This window comes from Triturus cristatus, chromosome 7, assembly GCF_964204655.1.
Source record: "Triturus cristatus chromosome 7, aTriCri1.1, whole genome shotgun sequence".
NCBI classification, from domain to species: Eukaryota; Metazoa; Chordata; class Amphibia; order Caudata; family Salamandridae; genus Triturus; species Triturus cristatus.
The window spans coordinates 716645902-716664783 of record NC_140590.1 but is presented as its reverse complement, the minus strand read 5'-3'; the positions used below and the strand labels follow the sequence as shown (position 1 = coordinate 716664783).

The following is an 18882-nucleotide window of genomic DNA, read 5'->3' as shown; positions in this document are numbered from 1 at the left end:
ATCCTATTCCCAAACAAATATGCACATCAGTTTATTAAGATGGACAGGACAGTCAAGAACCCACAGAACCAAAGCATTAACGACCGCAAGGCGGGTCATAATATGGAAGAGCAACACACTTCTAAGTGTGGATGAATGAATTACTGACGTGTTTTCAAGCACCTACTGGGAAACTAATATAGAAAAGAGGTTGTGAGGGTATATTTTACAGCTTATGACTAGATTTTCTTAAAATTATGAGGTGGATATTTACTTTGTTAACACTATCAGAACTCGAACGTCCTTGTGCCCCTTCCCTTCCTGTCCACTAGACTGTAACTACCTGTGAGCTTTGTTTTCGTCACTCCACCGTTCTATTCTTATTCTTCCTTCCTGATTGGCCGCTCTATTCCGCACTCTTCTCGGTTCTCTTTAGATTAGTGTGCTCTGCAATTGACAGACTTCAACAACCTCTCTGATGTTACCTCTTCGGCTGCCTGGATGGTCACCTTTCCTCAATCCAAAGCTCTGCCTCTCCTCCTCACATCTTTTGTATCTACGCAAACTCCCAGCTTTCCAGCTTCTTCTTTAAACTCTTTTGTCATTTTTACACTAATGATTCTCAGACCTTTTTCTCCTTTTCTTGATTTACTTTCCGGCCAAAAGACTATTTACTTCTCTCTTGTGCCATATATTTTGTGGATTGCCTCACAACCTTCTGGTAAAACTGAGATTCTGTTCTCTCCTACTCCCTCGCCCCACGCTTGTACTCCCCCTTCTTCTGTTTCCCACTCCTCTCTCTCTCTCTCTCTCTCTCTCTCTCTTTCTGCCACTTGATGTGGGCCTCACGGGTGTCTCTTCACTTTCCTTATCACGTTTCCACAGTTGCTCATACATCTACAGGTACCAACTCTCTGATGTACATTAGATGTACCCGTTTACTGCTTCCGAGCTGCCAAAAATTGGATCCTAGCTCTATTCTTTGCACGTCTGGGTCATACCCCACCCCCACTTCGTCTTCACCCCTTTAATTTATCTTTCTCTGAATTATAAAAATTGTTTTTCTGAATATTAATACTATTAATTAATAAACGTATCATCCCAGCATGGTTTCATATACCGCTTCGTACAATAATTCTGTAGTTTTTAGGTCTCGCCTGAGCCAGCGCGCATGCGCTGCTCTGCGAGGTTTCTAGTAAGGTCTTTGAACTTGGAGCACACGCTCGTGCGTGTGTTTTTTTTGTTTCTCACGCTATTGGCCTTTGCGTGCGTCTTTCTGAGAAAGACAGCACACAATTGGCTAAAGGTAGGTGCATGTCCCGCCTTCTCTCTCCCCTGGCCTAGGGAGCTCGGGAGCGAGCAGCAGCGCTGCCGGGTGCCAGCTGCATACCTCGCATTCCTTGCAGTGCGCGCGCATCGCGATAGTTTTCTACAGCGTTGACATAATTCGGAAGGCTTTGGGTCGCTTTAGAAAGGTTTAGGAATGGGCGCATTAGTTCACTGTAACCAGAACACGAATATGTAGAATTAAAGCTATACTATTACAGTAGTGATTATATGAATGCATGTGTGGCAGTGCTTACAGCTGTACATTTATGGGAACGTCTGCCTGCTTCTGCGGAAACGGTACATTCTAGTCTTTAAAGGAGGAGGTGAAGTCTTTGAATTGTAAGTGAATTAATACAGGTGAGGTGACGCGGGCACAGTGTTTCCAGTCTCCGACGCTTGACCCGTACGAAGCTTACTTGTGCCAGGCAAGCGCCCCGACGATGGGGTTTGGGCGCTACAGGTTAGCAGTGCAGTTTCGGTGCATACCCCTGACATGCATCTTTTTAAAAGACAGCGCAAGCGGCCAGTACATGCTGCAGGTATGATGGCCAAGAAGCAGCATTAACATGCATGGAACGTACATGCTACATTTAGGAAACGTCGGTTGTGGTATGGGCATGTGTATGTGCTGAAGGGAGTTTCTAATGTTCTTGCAAGAAAAAGGAGGAGGGAAATGATCCGCAGCGGAAAATAAATACAGGTGAGAGGTGACGAATTAATTCAAAGCAGAATGGGGATATATCTGTAAAACCTTGTGTTTGTATCGGGAATTTTAAGAGAGACAAAAAAATATATAGAAACACTTCTGAATATTTAAATAAACGAATAATGAATGAAGCGTGCATAAAGAATGAAGAAGACAATGCGTTCCTAACTAGTAACTTTATCTCCTTGTGTAATTTGTAAACTATTTTTTGGGTAACTTTTCCAAAGAGACCTGGATGAGAGATTAAAAAATGCCCCTGAGAGCACCTCAGCCGCAGGCTTTATGGGTTGCATATCCTAACAAACCCCTTTGTATCAAGGCTGAAGCGATGTATCCCTGCGGCTTTGTCTCCCCAATACACTTTCTGGACGTTTCAGCGAATGCGGTGCTGCTTTAGGTAACACGGTGCGCCTGCTGCAGACGAGCTTTGGGTGTCACTGGAGGGGAGCAGGGGACACAGACTGGACCAACGAGGTGACAGGTAAATAATATCCAGCTTGTCAGGTCTATTTTCCACCAGAAAAACAAAGAAATTGCAAGAAAAATAAAAAATATAGTTTAACTTACTTCTCCTTAAATAGGTTTTCCAAAAAAGACCTTAATGTCCATTGCTACCAGTCACTTTGAAATTAAATATTTTGGCGCATGGCATGATCTAAAAAACAATGCTGATGCTGCGATATATATATATACTGAAGCCCTTTGAGCCCAATGGGCGGTGCGCGCCTGCCACCCATGCCCATAACACAGTGCATTTCAGTCCAATGCAACAGTAAAGCCATGCGCCAATAATGCCAGGATGCAAATTAAGCATTGTGCTTCCTTTTTCAGTAGGATTAACCCTCCAGGGAAAGGCTTGAGAAATTAGGACCATCCACATCCCGGGAAAGCCATGGGAGGGATGCCGATAGGCCCTCCGCTTTCTGGCAGCTTGGAGGTCTGACCGTGCCTCGGCTGACTCCAACTCCTCGATGAAAACTAAAAGCTTACAGATTCACTGCTTTCAACGTTGAGCACTTCTAACGTGTTTGAAAACGAACCAGTCGTTCATTACTACGCTCATTACTACGCCAAGAGAAGTAGAGCTATGACGCAGGTGCCCGTGAAACTCTACCAATATTTTATACACATATTTTATAGCGCTTGGTGACAGAGTGCCTGATTTAGAGTTTGGAATTGGTAGACGGGTATATCCTAATGCACATGCATTCTACTTTACTTGTAATAAGGTGTACGGGATATCCGTCAGATTTGGACGGAGTATCCGTCCACCGAGCTCTAGATCAGGCCCAGAGTCTTGCAGCTTCTTGGCGCTGTAGATAACAGGTGCAACTATCATCCACCTCGCTGCTAAGCTAGTTTAACCTTTCAAACTCGGCATGGGTGCATTCGGTGCCCTTATTTCCATTCCCCAGCCCTATAGGAGGAAAAAATCCCTAAAATTACTACTCACCTTCTACCCCAGCCCTCTGCTCACATTTATAAGCTATTAGATAAGCAGAGCACTGGAATGTTTTGCTTCCTTTTGACGAAAAAATACAAAGTCAATGGATACACAGGACTCTGCACACAGAAATTTGCACCGGCTCTGCCCCACTGATATATCCAGAGCAGGGACACCAGAACACAAATGCATTCATGGCAATAGGCCTGGATTGGTAGTAAAAAAAAGCTGTAAATGGAAAGCAAGGGCCCCTCGGACACCTGGCCCCGGTGCCAATGCACGTGCTGCAACATTGACAGCTGCGCCCCTGCTGCCTCAAGAAAACCATCTACGTTTGTTGCTGCCTGAAATGGGACTGCGGTGAAAAATACATATTTTCCTGCAGATGAACTGGAACCGCTAAAGTAATCAAGATTTACATTAATATATGCACACAGTTTAAAATTAAACGCTTCAATTGACGCATTTACCCACATTAAGTGTACTCCAATCAAAAAGCGAATTATTTTAATACCTCCAAAAGTAGAGCGTGAACTACTACAATTTCAATATTGTATATGGAGCCCCGTCCCTTTTAAAAGTTTACTCTCGCTCCTTCAGGACAGTATTACCCTTGCCCCCAGCGGACATTAAAACAGGTTCGATAAAAGGGGTGCTTACTTTCCCAAACCATCCTTGTCCGATCTCTTTCAGGTAGAGCAGGCTGTGCCGTCCCAGGTCCGCTGACTTGAGGAGTTGCACTGTAACGGAAAAAACACAAAAAGCGGCCAGAGCGATTAATGTGCTGCGTCAGCGGAGACGTCCTGACGCAATACCGCGCGCCCCATCTCCTCCCCGGCCCCAGCTGTACTCTCACTGCCAAGGAAACGGCGTCATTCTTACCCACGGCCGTTTCTTGCAGCTTGTGAGCAGTGCTTGAGATGGCAATACATACGGGCACTTGTTTGCTACCGAGAAGGATGGCTACTGTCCCTTCAAAAATACTGCACCTCTTCTTAGAAGTGTAGGCAGTGATGCTGGAACAATTTATAGAGTAGGGGGGTGCGCCCTGCCTCGACGCTCTGAGCATCGAGACCTAATTAATGCTCAGTGCACATTCCGGCTGTGTTTGATGTATGTTCAGAATATTGGCTCATTGCGGGCTGCTGAAATTCACACAGTGCCCCTGTACTTTAAATGTCATTTTTAGGTCTCGCCTGACCCAGCGCATGCGCTGGTCTGGCAAGACTTATTGAGAGGGCTCCAAAAAGTGCTACCAGGCCAGCCTAGAGCCACAGTGCATGTGCGCGGGCCCGCGCGCCGCGTTTGACCGTGATTACTTTCACTTTCGTGGCCGCACGGCCTCTTTGAAGTTTAATCGCGATCACTTTCGCGGTTGCAGGGCTTGTCTTCTACTTGCTAATAGTCACTCTCCTTTTCTTTCATCCATCCTCAATTCCCCCTTATACCCGGCTCCCGTTTCTTACTCCCTCTTTCTATCTTACCTCCAGCTCATGTTGTTTTCCTCTTTCTGCTTCCCGTTCTCTGTCTACACCAAATTTACAACTTTCACCTCCATATCTCCTTCCTGCCTCTATTCTCCCATCGCTTGTTAATACTGGCCTGGGAAGGGAGGGCCATTTTTTTTCTCCTTACATAGGGCCCAGAGCACGCTTGTGACGTCACTGAGAGCACAGGCCCTGGTAGCAACACCTGAGCGAATACACCGTTCACTGCTGCTTCTCCCTTGTCATAGACGTCACCCTGATCAAGGATCCTACGTTCAGCCGAGGTTAGAGACAGTGTGAAACCCTGCCCTCCCTCCCACCTGCTCTGCGGGTAGGCTCCCTCCAGATGCCTCCACGTGCACTCTACCTAAACACCTCCTCAGAGCAGCCCCTTCCCAGGCACAGTCTTTTGAGCTGGCTGCTCTTGACCAGCAGAAATGATCCGAATTATTACAGCTAATTTCGTGGTCCACCGGTAATCTGTTAGGATTATCTGCAGGGAGAAGGCCGGGATTAGTAGGCCCACCTCGGCTTTCGATGTTTTACTGTCACTTTCTGCCCCGCCCCCTCCTCTTCTTTATTTTCACACCCTATTCATTCAATCCCCGCCCGATCCATCACTCCCCTTGTTTCGGTTCTATTCCTAACTCCCCCTCTAGCGGGCGGCTCATTTTAACGCTCTTCTTCATCACCCTTATCTTCTGATTCTCCTACCTGTCACTTGATGGCCGGTTCACAGAAACATGTAGGAGTACGTGACGTAACACTGCAGGAGTAATACTTTACTTACTCCAACATGGCTTCGTGACAAGGCTGCTTAATCGTGTGTTTCATTCATCTTTTCTCTTTTATTTGCCCTCACACATTTCTATGCTCAGCGCATCCCTCCTCACCTCTCCTACCCGTTCAATCCACCCTTCTCTCCTCTTCCCATCCATCCATTCACCCATCCATCCGCATTGCCAGAGAGGTCTGGCCATCAAGCCCCCAGCAGCTACTTTGAACTCCGTGCATGCCTCGTTTACTAAAGTCTGGGTTATAAGCAGATTTTTAGCTGCTATCTGTGTTAGGCACGAGGCTGTCAGATCAGAAGAACAGCTATAAATTGTGCAGCAGGTGCAATGGCACCAAGACCCAGAGACCTGAGGGGCCCAGGCCCACCGAATTCCTATTATTGTAGTATAATTCTTTCCAAATAGCTTGGGGGTGTGGGAGGAGGTACTAACTCTTTGCTGGCACTAGAGTCCATGGTGCCCAGTTGGCATTAGAGTCTATGGCGCCAGGGCTACTCCACCGTCTCAGGTTAAGCCAAAAGTTAACTGGTGGTGGCGGCTAAACTGTATAAGAAATGTGGCTCATGTCCTTTTCAGTAAGCCAGTGGAGAGATCTCCTCCCTGTCCTGCTTTCTGAGTCTTTGGTGGGGTCTGCCCCACGAAGTGTTCTTCAGATGCGTCCAAGTTGTGCATTTTGAAGCTCACATTCTGAAGCAATTTATTATTAAGTCTTATGTTTCAAAGGTAATGACGGCGCACTCAAGATAGGCCAACATTTTAGGTTATGTAGGGTGAGTTAGGGTGGATTAAGGGGTATTCCCCAAGGAAATTTTGAAAACAAATTGTGTAGATGTTAAAATGCAGCATACATTTTTTCAGAGAAATGGGCTAAAAAGTCCCAGATTTGATTGCTTCTCCAGAGCAGCAGATGGTGAAGCGTCCATGAGCACAAAATGCACCAGGAATGGTATTTCAATCATGTGCCCAGTCTTGGAAACGTCCTCAAAAATTCTAGCGCAGCCACATGTGCAGTTTCCCCGCAAGCCGACCCACGCTTGCCTTAACCACGACATTATAAGTGTTTAGCCACGCAACAGTTGATGTGGTTGCACCAAGGATATTGTGATGCATAACTAAATACTTAGAAGGTCCCAAAAGCGAGACCTATTGGCTATGCCAATGCTTGTTGTTCTTGCCCAGGGTCCTCTCATATCTTAGAAGCAGTAGCGCTGTTCTGCTCTCTCTTTTACAGCGTGCAAACTTACAGAATCTGCCACAAGGCACGTGACGTCCTCCGAAACTTGGGGGGGGGGGGGAGGGGGGAGATAATTAGCTCAACTGAGGCCAGGGTGGCATGGCCCTCTCCACAGACATCTCAAACAAATCAGTCCGTATCCTGTGTGCAGTAAGGCCCTCATTTCAATAATACCCTCGACGAATCGGGCACCACCTGTCCATAACCAAGTTCAAAGTCCCTAAACAGTCCCCTCCCCACCATCTGTCACCAGCGAAGGGCCGATGGCGGCTCGCCATTACGAGAGATGAAGAAAGAGGCAAAAAGAGAAGGAAGGGATTGCAAAGTATGGCAGTGGGGCAGTTCATATTCCACTCGCGCCCCCCCCCCCCACACTCACTAGGCTGCATGGTTCCAAAGCTGCCCATTTCCCTGACTATCGCCAGTAACCTCTGACCCCCAAGGACTGACTTGACAAAACACTTTTCTGGAGTTATTTATTTCAACACCTGAATCAAATTATAGGTGGATGTATCTTACCAGTTTTGTGCCAATGCCCATAAAAAAGGCAGAAGTTGAAACTCGCCAGTCGGTCCTCTCTCCACCATCTTCCATCTTGTTCCACGACACATGCCACATGCTCCTAAAACTGTGGGCGTGGCTGGCAGCCAGACGGAATGGGGCCAAAGCCTCGCCACCAGGTGGTGCTGCATTCTGCTAGAAAAAAAACTACCACAAACTACTGTAGCTGAAAAACAAAACCAATCTAAAGCATTCATGCTACAGATGTGCCATCTACCCTGGAGTGGCACCAAAAAGGGCCTGCGGTGCAAAAACGGGACCTAAAAATGCGAGCCAAACAGCGCCTCGCGCCCTGCAATAAGAAGTAAAACCGCCGCTCAACACAAAACCAAAAATAGGGAAAATAACACAGAGACTCAAGGGCGCCTGCCTCTGTGGTGGTCACCCGGGAGGCAAAAGGCTGCTAGACCGGCACGGCAGCCAGTGTCTCTGTTCACGGTTTCTCTCTCTGCTCGCTTACTGTCCCCTCACGATCCCAAAATGCCCCGTCTCTCTGAAGGCCCCCACTGTTCGTCTCTATTACTCCACCCACAGTCGCTGAAATCCCACAACTCACTGCACATGCCGACAAATGTTACCATTGTGTGCCACCCACAGCCGGCGCGGCCTTGCACCGGGGCACGGAGGCGGTCATCGCAAGGCCCAATGACATCAGGGCCGAAAACAAGGGACAAAGGGGCTCCAATGCCCCTCCGGCCGCCTCTGAGGCCCGGAATCGATCTAATTATCTGTCATAGTATTCTAGCCCGAAGCAGCATTCTTCGCCCACTTCTGGGCCGCGCTGGACCTTTCTCCGCACCAGGGCGGGGGCGGGAAAATGCGGCAAAAATCTGACCAGAATTGTTTCCACCGTGGGCGCTTGTGAGGAGCCCACGAGGCCCCGTTGGTTGGGAGCAGTGGAAACGGCAGATAGCTCGGTGTGTTAGGTGCATGCTACAGGGATCAGTGTGCAACACATAGGTCTCAAATTCCAACGTGGCCACGGAAAATGAATTAATTTCGCACATTTTAATTTTATCTTCTTGGATGTCTGTAAATAAATTAATTCTGCCGTTGTTGCCGCCTCAGAGCACTCATTTGCTTTTCAAATGTTATATAAGCGTGTATATATATATATATATATATATATATGTATCTTCTATCATGACAATGACATTTCTACGATAATGACATGTTTCACTTAGAATGTTATTACACTGCATGTTGCTTTTCCCTGTGCAGCTTGCATGTTTTGAATTTTAAGGTTGTTTTTTTCTTATACATCTTGTTAACAAGTTGTGGATGCAATTGGGAGTGTATCAGCACTAGTCTCCCACCATCCGCAAACAACTGTATACTTGGTATACTGCTTGCTATTCTGATTCAGGCATGTGAATCTATGAAAGATACCCCAATACTGGATAAGAAAACAAGTTACTTACCTGTAACTACAGTTATCCAGTATTGGTATCTTTCATAGATTCACATGCACCCACCCTCATCCCCGTAGAGTCAGTTCTCTATGTTTTGGGACATTTGCTTCCCACTTGTGCTAGGAAAATCTGAGGAGAACTGGCTCTGCTGAGAGGGTTCTACAAGGGTGCTGATGTCTGGTTGGTTGGTACCAATTCTTTGGTTCTTTTTGCATAATGAAGTAGATGGGCTGCTAAGATCTAGGCCTTGGGCCTTTTCTTTGGGCCTACTACTACTACTAACACTTTTGGCACTACTTTTTTTATTTACCGTGGGACTCCCGCCTCGGCGACGGGGAATGATTCAGGCATGTGAATCTATGAAAGATACCCCAATACTGGATAACTTGTCCCCATGCCTGCCCCTTGAGCTAAGAAGGAACGACAGACTTCTGACGCTGTAAGAGCTCCACTTGACTCCCGCAGAGCAGGACGCGCCCGGGCCAAATCAAAGATATCAAGCCAGCCCTGATCCAAGGTAAGCCTTTTTAGTACATATTTTCTTGACCTTTCATGAAATCAGACTCTATATTGGTGGCAATCTGCACAGATTTAGGTGTCTATATTTGGGTAGGAACCCCTTCTTGGGAATTTGGGAAGATTAGCCCATCTGGCCATGACTTACGTGATAATTGGTCCGTTGGATCACTGCATGAAATTACTTAATGGAAGTTCAAATCTATTGAACGTAACACGTTTACTGTTGTCTGGCTGTTTTGATGAAATAAAGGAATAAAATAAAATAAAATGTCAAAGTATTTAGGACTATGGACTCTTTAATGGTTGGGTGCACTATTCCACATTCTGTGTCTCTATGTGTTTTCTGCTGAAGCAGCAGTAACAATCAATGGCTGGTAATGAGGAAGGAGTGCACTAAATTCTTATTTACGCGATTGTGTGGAAGATGCAGTTTGGAGAGTCTGCTGCTGCTCGTGGTCTCTTTTATAGTAATTACCCCTACCTTACCACTCAACCATGGCGGAGGAAGACCAGTACCAAGGAGACAGCTTTTACCCCTCCTATTACCTCTTATCGGTCTTCAGCCATGAGAGATATCTCATCAGAACTAGAGATTGTTGAAAGCCGGATAGACATCGAACAAAAACGTATTGAAACAAATTACCCTCCCGGCCTCTCTGATCCTCCAGCAAAGCCAGTTGATGGTTTGCCGGAAGATGCCTTGAATACCCAGCCAGCGAGCTCACCGGCACGTACAGCAGCCCATAATGTCGACACTACCCATAAGCCTCCAAAAAATCCTACTATGATTACTGTAATCCGTTCATCTCCCACAGCCCAAAAGACCTTATCGACTAAGTGGAAAAGGAGAAATGAACTCACAGTTAATCAACTGTATAGGCGCAAAAACAAATATGAACAAAGTCTGATGCAATGGCCCCTTTAAATACATGTGACCCCTTAACAGAAACTAACCACAGACCCATATTTCAAGCTGTATGTAAACCATTTTTGATAAGTTGGAGACCATACTGAAGGATATTTAACCAGACACGCTCTCTTAAATTAAATCACTGGGCAAGAAAGTGCAAGCCCTCAAGAACCAGTTAAAAGTCAGTCAAAGCAGAGCTCAAAATAGTCTCCAACCCTAAATTCTAACCAGCCCCAGTCCAATCCCCACTAGGTGTAGTCAACCCTTTTCTGCGCCTCCTGCTTTGAAAACGACAATCACTAGCTATCTAACTGCTCATCCACCACCCACCGTAGCCAGCCACCCACTGTCTCCTGAAGCATCTGAAGAGTGGGAAGGCACCCGCTCACATGGAAATTTAATTCCAAAATGGGTTGTCTTACCAATAAGACATGCGAGGATCTTTTGCAATTGCCACCCGAATGCACGCCATACCTCTTATTCTAGAGGGTGTCCCTCCCTTACCTAAAGGCGCACATGAGGACTGGCTAGGCATAAGAAACAAAGTAGCGGAATGGTGTTCAGTGAACACTGGTTGGCCAACAAGCCTCGTTAGTGAAATTATCATGGTTAGGAGAATGGGTTGGCTGGGTTACTCTCCTAAATTTTCAAAGGGTGACTGCCTGGTAATAAACTTTCGAAATCCTCGCCTTGTAGACCAATTACTACATAGATTGGACCATCACACAAAAGACATAGGCACAATTCGAGCCCTGCCGCTGAGTTTTTCTACCGATCTGCATCCATTATTCTAATGCCGCGCCAGCCCTCAGGGTAATATCTTGACCCACCTCACAAGCCCACTTCTCCTTTTGCCCATGTGAACCGCTTTGAGATCCTGGCCTTATTGTTAGATGTTGAGTGGCTCTATGGCCTTTCAGCCAACCCCCCTCCCACGATACGAGCTGGCTGGGAAACTGACAAGGTCATCAAAATCACTCCCTCTTAGTCTACTTCAAGTAACGCCATGTCCTCAGCTCACACTTGTTCTGACGGCCTAAAATTGTTATCCTGGAAAATTGCAGGCATCGGCAACAAACTAGATAATAGAGACTGGTAAGAGTTGATCAAAGGATATCATGCTGTATGCCGTCGGGAAACTTGGCCACTTGAGGATTTTTATGTTGATGGGTTTCAATCATTTTGTGTAGTTGCCTGTTATATCTGGTATATTTATCTATGCATCTTCCCTGTTACTCTGGCCCTTGCTGATCAGCCAGTGTGAATGTGCTTTGTGGAATTACGGAGTGGTGATGATGCAATGGAATGTTTAGGGTGCCTGGAGATGAGGTGTGTCCGCTGGAGTATAGGCTGAGCAGCAGGGAGGCTGCTTTGGGTGGGGCTGTTCTAGGGGCTATACTATGGAATATACCAAGAGCCTACTATGAATGTTGTATTCTGCAACTAAGACAAATAAATCTTATAAAACTATACCTCTACTACAAGACTTTCATTACAACACTGCCACTCCTTCAAACTCAGGTAGAGCCAAGGGGGAGGTGGTCCTGTCCCCCTAAAGTTTAGGAACATGAAAATAGAAAACTGCTTGTGTACCTCATGTTCCCAAATCTTCTGCTTAGCATTCCCGGGCTTCTTGGATATCCTTCTAATTAATTTTTATTTGAACTATATTTCCAATTAGCCTATTGATTTGATAATTGAAATAGACCACTTTTTTACAGACTACTGCCTGAGATTCCCAGTCAGAGGGCCATCCTATGAGTTGGCGATTTTAATATTTCTACCTGTTCTTTTTGTGTTGATAGTGTCTGCAGGGTAACTGATTGGCAGGAGGAAAATTGTGAGCATTTTATGCACACCCCTTATGGGGCTGCCTTGAACCAGATCATCATGAAAAACAATTTATATTGTAATACCAACTTCCTTAAGGTAGGTGAACCCATCCCCCCAACTTTTACTGGTAAAGGAAAAGGATCTACCATTGATTTTTTTCTATTGTCTTCCCATTTCGAGTCACATATATGCGACGTATTTATTTTATCATCCATCCTTAGTGATTATAACCCGTTAGTATTTAGACTCACTCCTACCTCTGATAGTCCTCAAATGCACCCCCCCACTCGACTTGCAGTTCTCAAAAAACAGCGGTATCCTTTTAAAATGGGAAAAAGTAGACCACGAGAAATGTTTGGCAAACTTAATGTCCAGAAATCGTGACGATGTCATGGCCTGTTTAGCAAAGGAGGCTCAAGCTAGGGATGTACTGGCTAGTTTTAGGGTCTTTGTAACCACGCTGCAAGTCCGTTAGTTATCAAGCCCAAACATAGAGAGCCCGGCCCACAGAAATGGTTCAACTCGGCTTGCACAACTGCTCTTAAACAGTTAAAGAAGTCCCTTGAGGCGTATCCCTGTAACAGTGAGGTCATAAGGCAATGTAGATCTTCATTTATAAAAACCCTCCTAGGTATAAGGAAACAGGATATAAGAAAGCAAGCCTAAGACAATATCCAGGTTGCCGCCTTATCTAGAGACTCCAGGGCTTTTTGGAAAGTAATTAATAGACCATACTTTGGAACCTACCAAACCCAGATATTTCTGAAAACTAGACACCCAGGAGAGTTGGTGTGCCTTGCGTGGATCCAATTACATTTTCTTACCCACACAGCATTCCTAACCTCAAATGTTGCCTAAAATCATACGTTTTCCTCACATTTCTGTGGGAAAAACTTTCAGAATGCTCAGGGATCCACAAAATTCCTACCAACCAGTGTTCCCACACTTGTCTTGATGAAAACGCTACGCCACTAACTTGTGTGGCTGTGCCTGGTGGTCATTTTGTGTGTGACAGGGACAGATCACACCATGAACAAAGTAAGTACTATTGTCCTTAGTTTGATCCGTTCCTGTCGCAGGCACTAGGGCCAGTCACACAAAAAATGAGAACGGGTACTTTTAATTTGACAATTGGCTTATGACAAGTCGCACTGCCCCCTGGGGCCAAGCTATAAGCAGAAAGCTCAATGCCTAGTTGAGGGTATACCCTTTGTACTAAAAAAGGCCCCAGTCACATTATGAAGGCTAGTAAACCACAATACATCCTTGCCTAGAGGCATTCTTTGTATCCTTTAAAAAGATATCCCCATCTGAAGTGACAGTAGAATAGAACACTTGGGACTCCCCAACAGGACACTGGCTGCACTGTAGAAAAGCAAACTGGCCTAAAAGGGAAGCAACTACCATAATGGTCAATCTTATGTTCTGTACATTGGTCATCATGTCTGCAGCGACTTCAAGGACTACCTGCCTTGGAAAGCTGCCTTGGACAGCATGCATCAAGAAGGATAATGACCACGATCTACCTTGTGTTTGAAGGAAGAAAGTGAATTTGGACGTAACTAGCACTTTATCTGGCTGTCTTGGAAACTTAAACTTGCGCTTTGAGAAAACTGTGTATAATAATGCAGAGCAGTGTACAAGCCTTTGTTTCTGGCGGATCTTACTGCTTTGAACTAACACAGAAGATAAAGCTGAATGTACCAACGATGAGAGCCAACTGACTGGGAATGTAGTCATCTATGAACTATGTGGTCACTGGACATGAGCTGACCAGAACCACATGCAAAAACAAAATATCACCAGAAGACAAGGGGCTGCAAAGACACTTCCAGGACACTATCTCTGGCAAGCCTCCATCGTTCCAGATCACCCCTGTACCTCTAGAGTGATCATATCTTCCGCCAAACCACTAAACATTGCCAGAGTACTTACCCGCTTATCCGCCGTGAGGGGAACGGCCAATTGGTTCCAGCAATTCTCAGCCTGCTAACAGCGGGACCGCCGTGAGGGGAACGACCAGCAAGAGGGGACTACACTACCCAGCAGCCCCACGCTCACCCCAGGCACCTGCCATTGGAGTCAGCAGGCAGCGCCGGGGGAGCTCAAAAGCGACGAGGGTGCCCCGCAGCGCGGGACGCGCACGGGCAGCGCCCGGGCAAAACCTGGGCCAAGGGCGGGTCCGTCCTTGCCCGTCACTGCCTGGAGGTGGCTGGGCTGGGCCCCATCTCTTACACTCACCTCCGCACGCCAGTAAGTTCCAGACATACCAGAGGTATTGTGACTATAAGCTGGCTTTGTTAAAAACTTTGAGAGCCAATTGAATGCCCCCTCGAATTTCAAAGGGACTCAAGGTACTCTAATTAAATTGCATTTCTGTTTTGTTTTGGACTTTGTACCTTTGGGTTATTGGAAGCTTGTTTCTGTTTTATCATGGATAAGCGGAAAATCATGGAGGGGGTTGGGGTTGGGGGCGGAAATGGCTCCAATAGCTCTGTGGGGAAGACGAAAAAGGCCAGAAAAACTCTTAAAACTGCTGGTGACAATTGTGTCATGGATCGGATAGATACCCTTGTTAGAGAATGTGAGGACCTCTTAATTGACAAATCCTCCATTCCCTCTCCAATGGTAGCCAATATAAATGCTGGCGTGCCCACTGTTATACCAACAATGTTCAAGAAATCCTCTCGTAATTCCGACGAACAAATAGTTAAATCTCTGGGCCACAATCAACCTGTAGTTACCGCCTTGGATCTGCAGGCTGATTCTTCTAGTCCAACCATGAGCCAAGTAGGCTTTCAAATACCCTGTACAAACAGGTTCGAAGCTCTAGCAGATACTCTGACTATCATTCCAATAGAAACTACAGTTAAAATGTTGTCTCCCGAAAACCACCATAACGGGAACTGTTCTTGTAAATGTTCTGACATTAATTTGATTAAAACTATCCAGTCCCTTAAAGCTGAAGTCAAATCCTTAAAAAGTATGATCATAGGACTCCACTATTTAGTCAGGTCTTCTGCACTGGCTTGTCACCCAAATCAGTACCCTACCACCTCACAGTGCCCCCCTAGTACATCTCCGAGCATTGGCAAAGAGCGTGTAGGGCTTGGAATGGCACAGGTCAACGCGTCTCATCGCGCCTCTAGAAGCAATCCTACTAATTGCAAGATACCCCAAGTTTCTGGCACTAATAATCCTCCTGAGAATTATCCTCGAGTCAGCAACCACTTTATGCTCAGGAGCAATATATCATCACTGCCTGACTCTCAAACTCATTCAAAGCAATGGGCCCCAGCAAACTCCTTACCCTCCCTAATCACAGGGACTATTTGAAAGCTAAGCACACTGTTTATATGGTTAATGTTCCCAAACTTGACGCCACTCATAGTGTTGAGAGCAAAGATTCGTTGTTCAACAAGTCCATCCACTGGCTAAGACACGTTAGAGGATGCCGCTCCATCATACGGGAGGACATCCTAAGAGCAAGCAAGTGTCCATCTACAAATGGGGTGTTTGACCATATCAAATTAACATTGTCAAACATAGATCTGGCGGATAATCTGATTGCACTAGAGTATTGCACATCTTCCCCAGAGTCGTCCTCAATACAGATTAGGCGCTTCCCACCTTTAGCTGAGAAAAGAGTCGCTTCCCGCCAAGAACCCATAGCGTGTGACCCTCCCTCACCACGGTCTCAAAACGATTGACTACTTAATATTTCTGTCCAGTCTGAAAGGCAGAATATATTTTTCCAACAGGACAAAATCCCCTCTGTTAATCCCGTTTTTCTTCCTTTGTACCAGATCCCATACACGGCTAGTCCTCGAAACCATGGCACAGCACCTATTGCTGACTTTGATAGAAGGGCAGGTGTAGGGCCTATTTCTAATCTCCACCTTTTTAACAACTCTTCTTTGGATCTTACATCTCCAGGGATACTATGCGCGCTCACTGCCCCCTTGGTTGCTCCATATTTAGCTCAGGTAGGCCAGACAAGTTTAGGACATGCCCATCCAAAAACTAACCTTATGACATCTTTAATGGATACAGCTACTGATGTGGTGGCTATGGCGCCTGTGAAATGCAACACTTCCTTTAAGATACTTTCTTGGAATGTTGCAGGGCTCAAGAACAAACTTTCATTACCCCACTGGAACAGCTTAGTTGAGGATCACCGTCTTTGTCTTTTCCAGGAAACCTGGTGCTTGACTCCACTTTACAAGTCAGATTACACCACCTTCTTTATCCCAGCGGCCCAAGCTGGCAAGTGGCGCCCATCGGGCGTGTTGATTGTGTGGGTCAGCATTGATTTAGGATGGATAGTAAAGCTCTCAAGACATCTTGCGGCTCACTATAAAAGGGCCAAAGGGAGGGGAAACCCTCGAACTCTTTAATATCTATGTAAGAGGGATGCCTGCGGCCAAAGTTTCATCTACCCTCTCACTTCTGGTCAAAAAATTAAGCAGCTGCCACGCACTTGCGAAAATCATGGTAGCAGGGGACCTTAATTGCACTTTCGAACCCCTAGGCTCGGATGATTTTTTGGGGACATCAGATGAAGACCTTCAATGGGGAATACCTCCCCTAGATTTAGCCCCCATTAAGAAGTGGTCCCAGGTGGCCATTCAAATTAATGCAATTGTCCTAGAATTTGGTTGGAGAGCATTGAATGGTAGAGTTTCATCTGACTCTCTGGGAGCCCACACTTTTAACAGATTGGGACATACTTCACGTATCGACTATGTCTTAGTGGATATTCGTCTTTGGACCGACTCCATTGATATGGTAATCAGTGCCACAGTGGATAGTGACCATCACTTCCTGTCCTGCCGTCTGCAGAATTCTTGGCTATGCCCAGAGCAAGCCTTAACTATTGATCCAATCTTAACCACCAAAGAAGTTGTCCCTTCCAACTCTGGTAGATTTCTGAAGTGGTCGAAGGTCGTCGGGCAAGATCTTAAAATCCATTCCATCTCTGAAATTTTGACCACCAAAACTAAGGATCTCGAGGTCGTTGCAAAAGACCCATTAGCAACATCTAAGGCAACCCTTATTTATGATACAACTATTAGCCAGATGAGTCTGCTTTTCCAGTCTGGGCAACCATCTAATAGTAAACGCAACAACAAAATGGGACTTAACCCCTGGTTTACCAAGGACTGCTGTTTAAAGAGGAAAGCCTTACTTCTTGCCATAAAAGAGAAAATACTTCCTGAAATTAGAGAAGCCAGGAAAGAATACAACACTACTATCAATAAAGCAAAACGCGATTGGGAGGAATCACATTGGCAGGTATTAAAAGACGCTTGCAACCCAAGGGACTCTATAAAATTCTGGAACTTGATCAAAGCCACTGACTCCAAAGGTACTACTCCAATACCCACATCACCAACTTAGAATGGCATGCTCATTTTTCTGTATTATATTCATCTCAAGATTTCTTGGCTAATCAGCAGCCCTTAGAGCATGCACACCATCTATATCCCGCTGATGACGTTATACCTTTTAACATTACAGAAACCATAGTTGCAATCAATTGTATCGTTCCTGCTAAAGCTGCTGGACCGGATGGAATTCCGGGGGATTTACTGCGTTTAGATCCAGTTAGGTGGGCCAAATATATCTCGCTCTTGCTTAATTTAATTGTCAAGGGCGCACCGGTCCCAGACTCTTGGAAAGGAGCCGAAGTTGTCCCCATATATAAAAAAAGGGGACAGGGAGGACCCTGCCAATTACAGGCCTATTAGTTTGATAGACGCCATCCAAAAGGTGGTTGGCAGGGTTCTCCTACACAGGATTCAGGACTGGATAGACAACGGCAACATTATCTCCCAATATCAAGCAGGGTTTGGAAGGAACACCAGAACCATTGACCAGGTGTTTCGGTTATTGCTCCTTTACTGGAAAGTGGTAGTGATTGGCAGGGGCAGCTTATATCTTGCCTTTATCGATCTCAAGACTGTGTTGGATCTGGTACCTAGGGGGACCCTGTGGTCAGTTTTGGCAGAAATGGGCACCCCGCCACAAGTTTTGAATTTATTGATCTGCTTACACGAGGATAATTATGCCCGTGTAAGATGGGGTGCCCAGGGCCAAGTTACTGAGAGGATCATCGTCAGTAGGGGGGTCCGCCAAGGGTGCGTCATGGCCCCCAACCTATTCTCATTGTATGTGAATGGGGTGGTTGATTTTCTGGGGAAAGACCCTGCAGACGCACCCACCCTGGCTGGAGAAAAAAATCGCGACCCTCTTATTTGCCGATGACACATTGCTTATTTCTAAGACTCCAGTTGGTCTCCAGAAGCTATTAGACCGATTCCATCTCTTTTGCACTACTCGAGGCCTCATGATAAATACCTCAAAAACAAAGTTTATGGTTTTTAGTTCTCGTAAACACTCTAGATCTAGTCCCACTTTGGATGGAAACCAGTTAGAGAGAGTAAAAACCTTTAACTATCTGGGGATTCGACTTTCTGATAAGATGAACTGGAGACACCACCTAGATAAAATGTTGCTAAACCACAAGCGTGTGGCAGGAGCTATTAGGAAAGCACAGAGTCTATCACTAAGCAAACCGGTTGCGCCTGCCCTGGCAGTCTGTGAGAGTAAAGCAGTGAGCTTGGCTTTATATGGTGCAGAGCTCTGGGGCTTCAATAATACTGACAACATTT

The 18882-nt window shown here is 45.9% G+C and overlaps 1 protein-coding gene across 6 annotated transcripts in view; it reads right to left on the bottom strand.

The window, feature by feature from the left end:
- AATK (apoptosis associated tyrosine kinase) overlaps window positions 1-18882 on the bottom strand; it is a 391342-nt gene that overhangs the window by 74023 nt on the left and 298437 nt on the right. For 5 of the 6 annotated variants that reach the window (XM_085617405.1, XM_085617404.1, XM_085617407.1 and 2 more), the window contains one exon: window positions 4119-4198. In XM_085617405.1, the coding sequence (XP_085473531.1) occupies window positions 4119-4198 (80 nt within the window). Of the gene's footprint in view, window positions 1-4118; window positions 4199-7492; window positions 8006-18882 lie in introns of those variants that run through there. The other variant, XM_085617409.1, reaches the window with a different exon arrangement.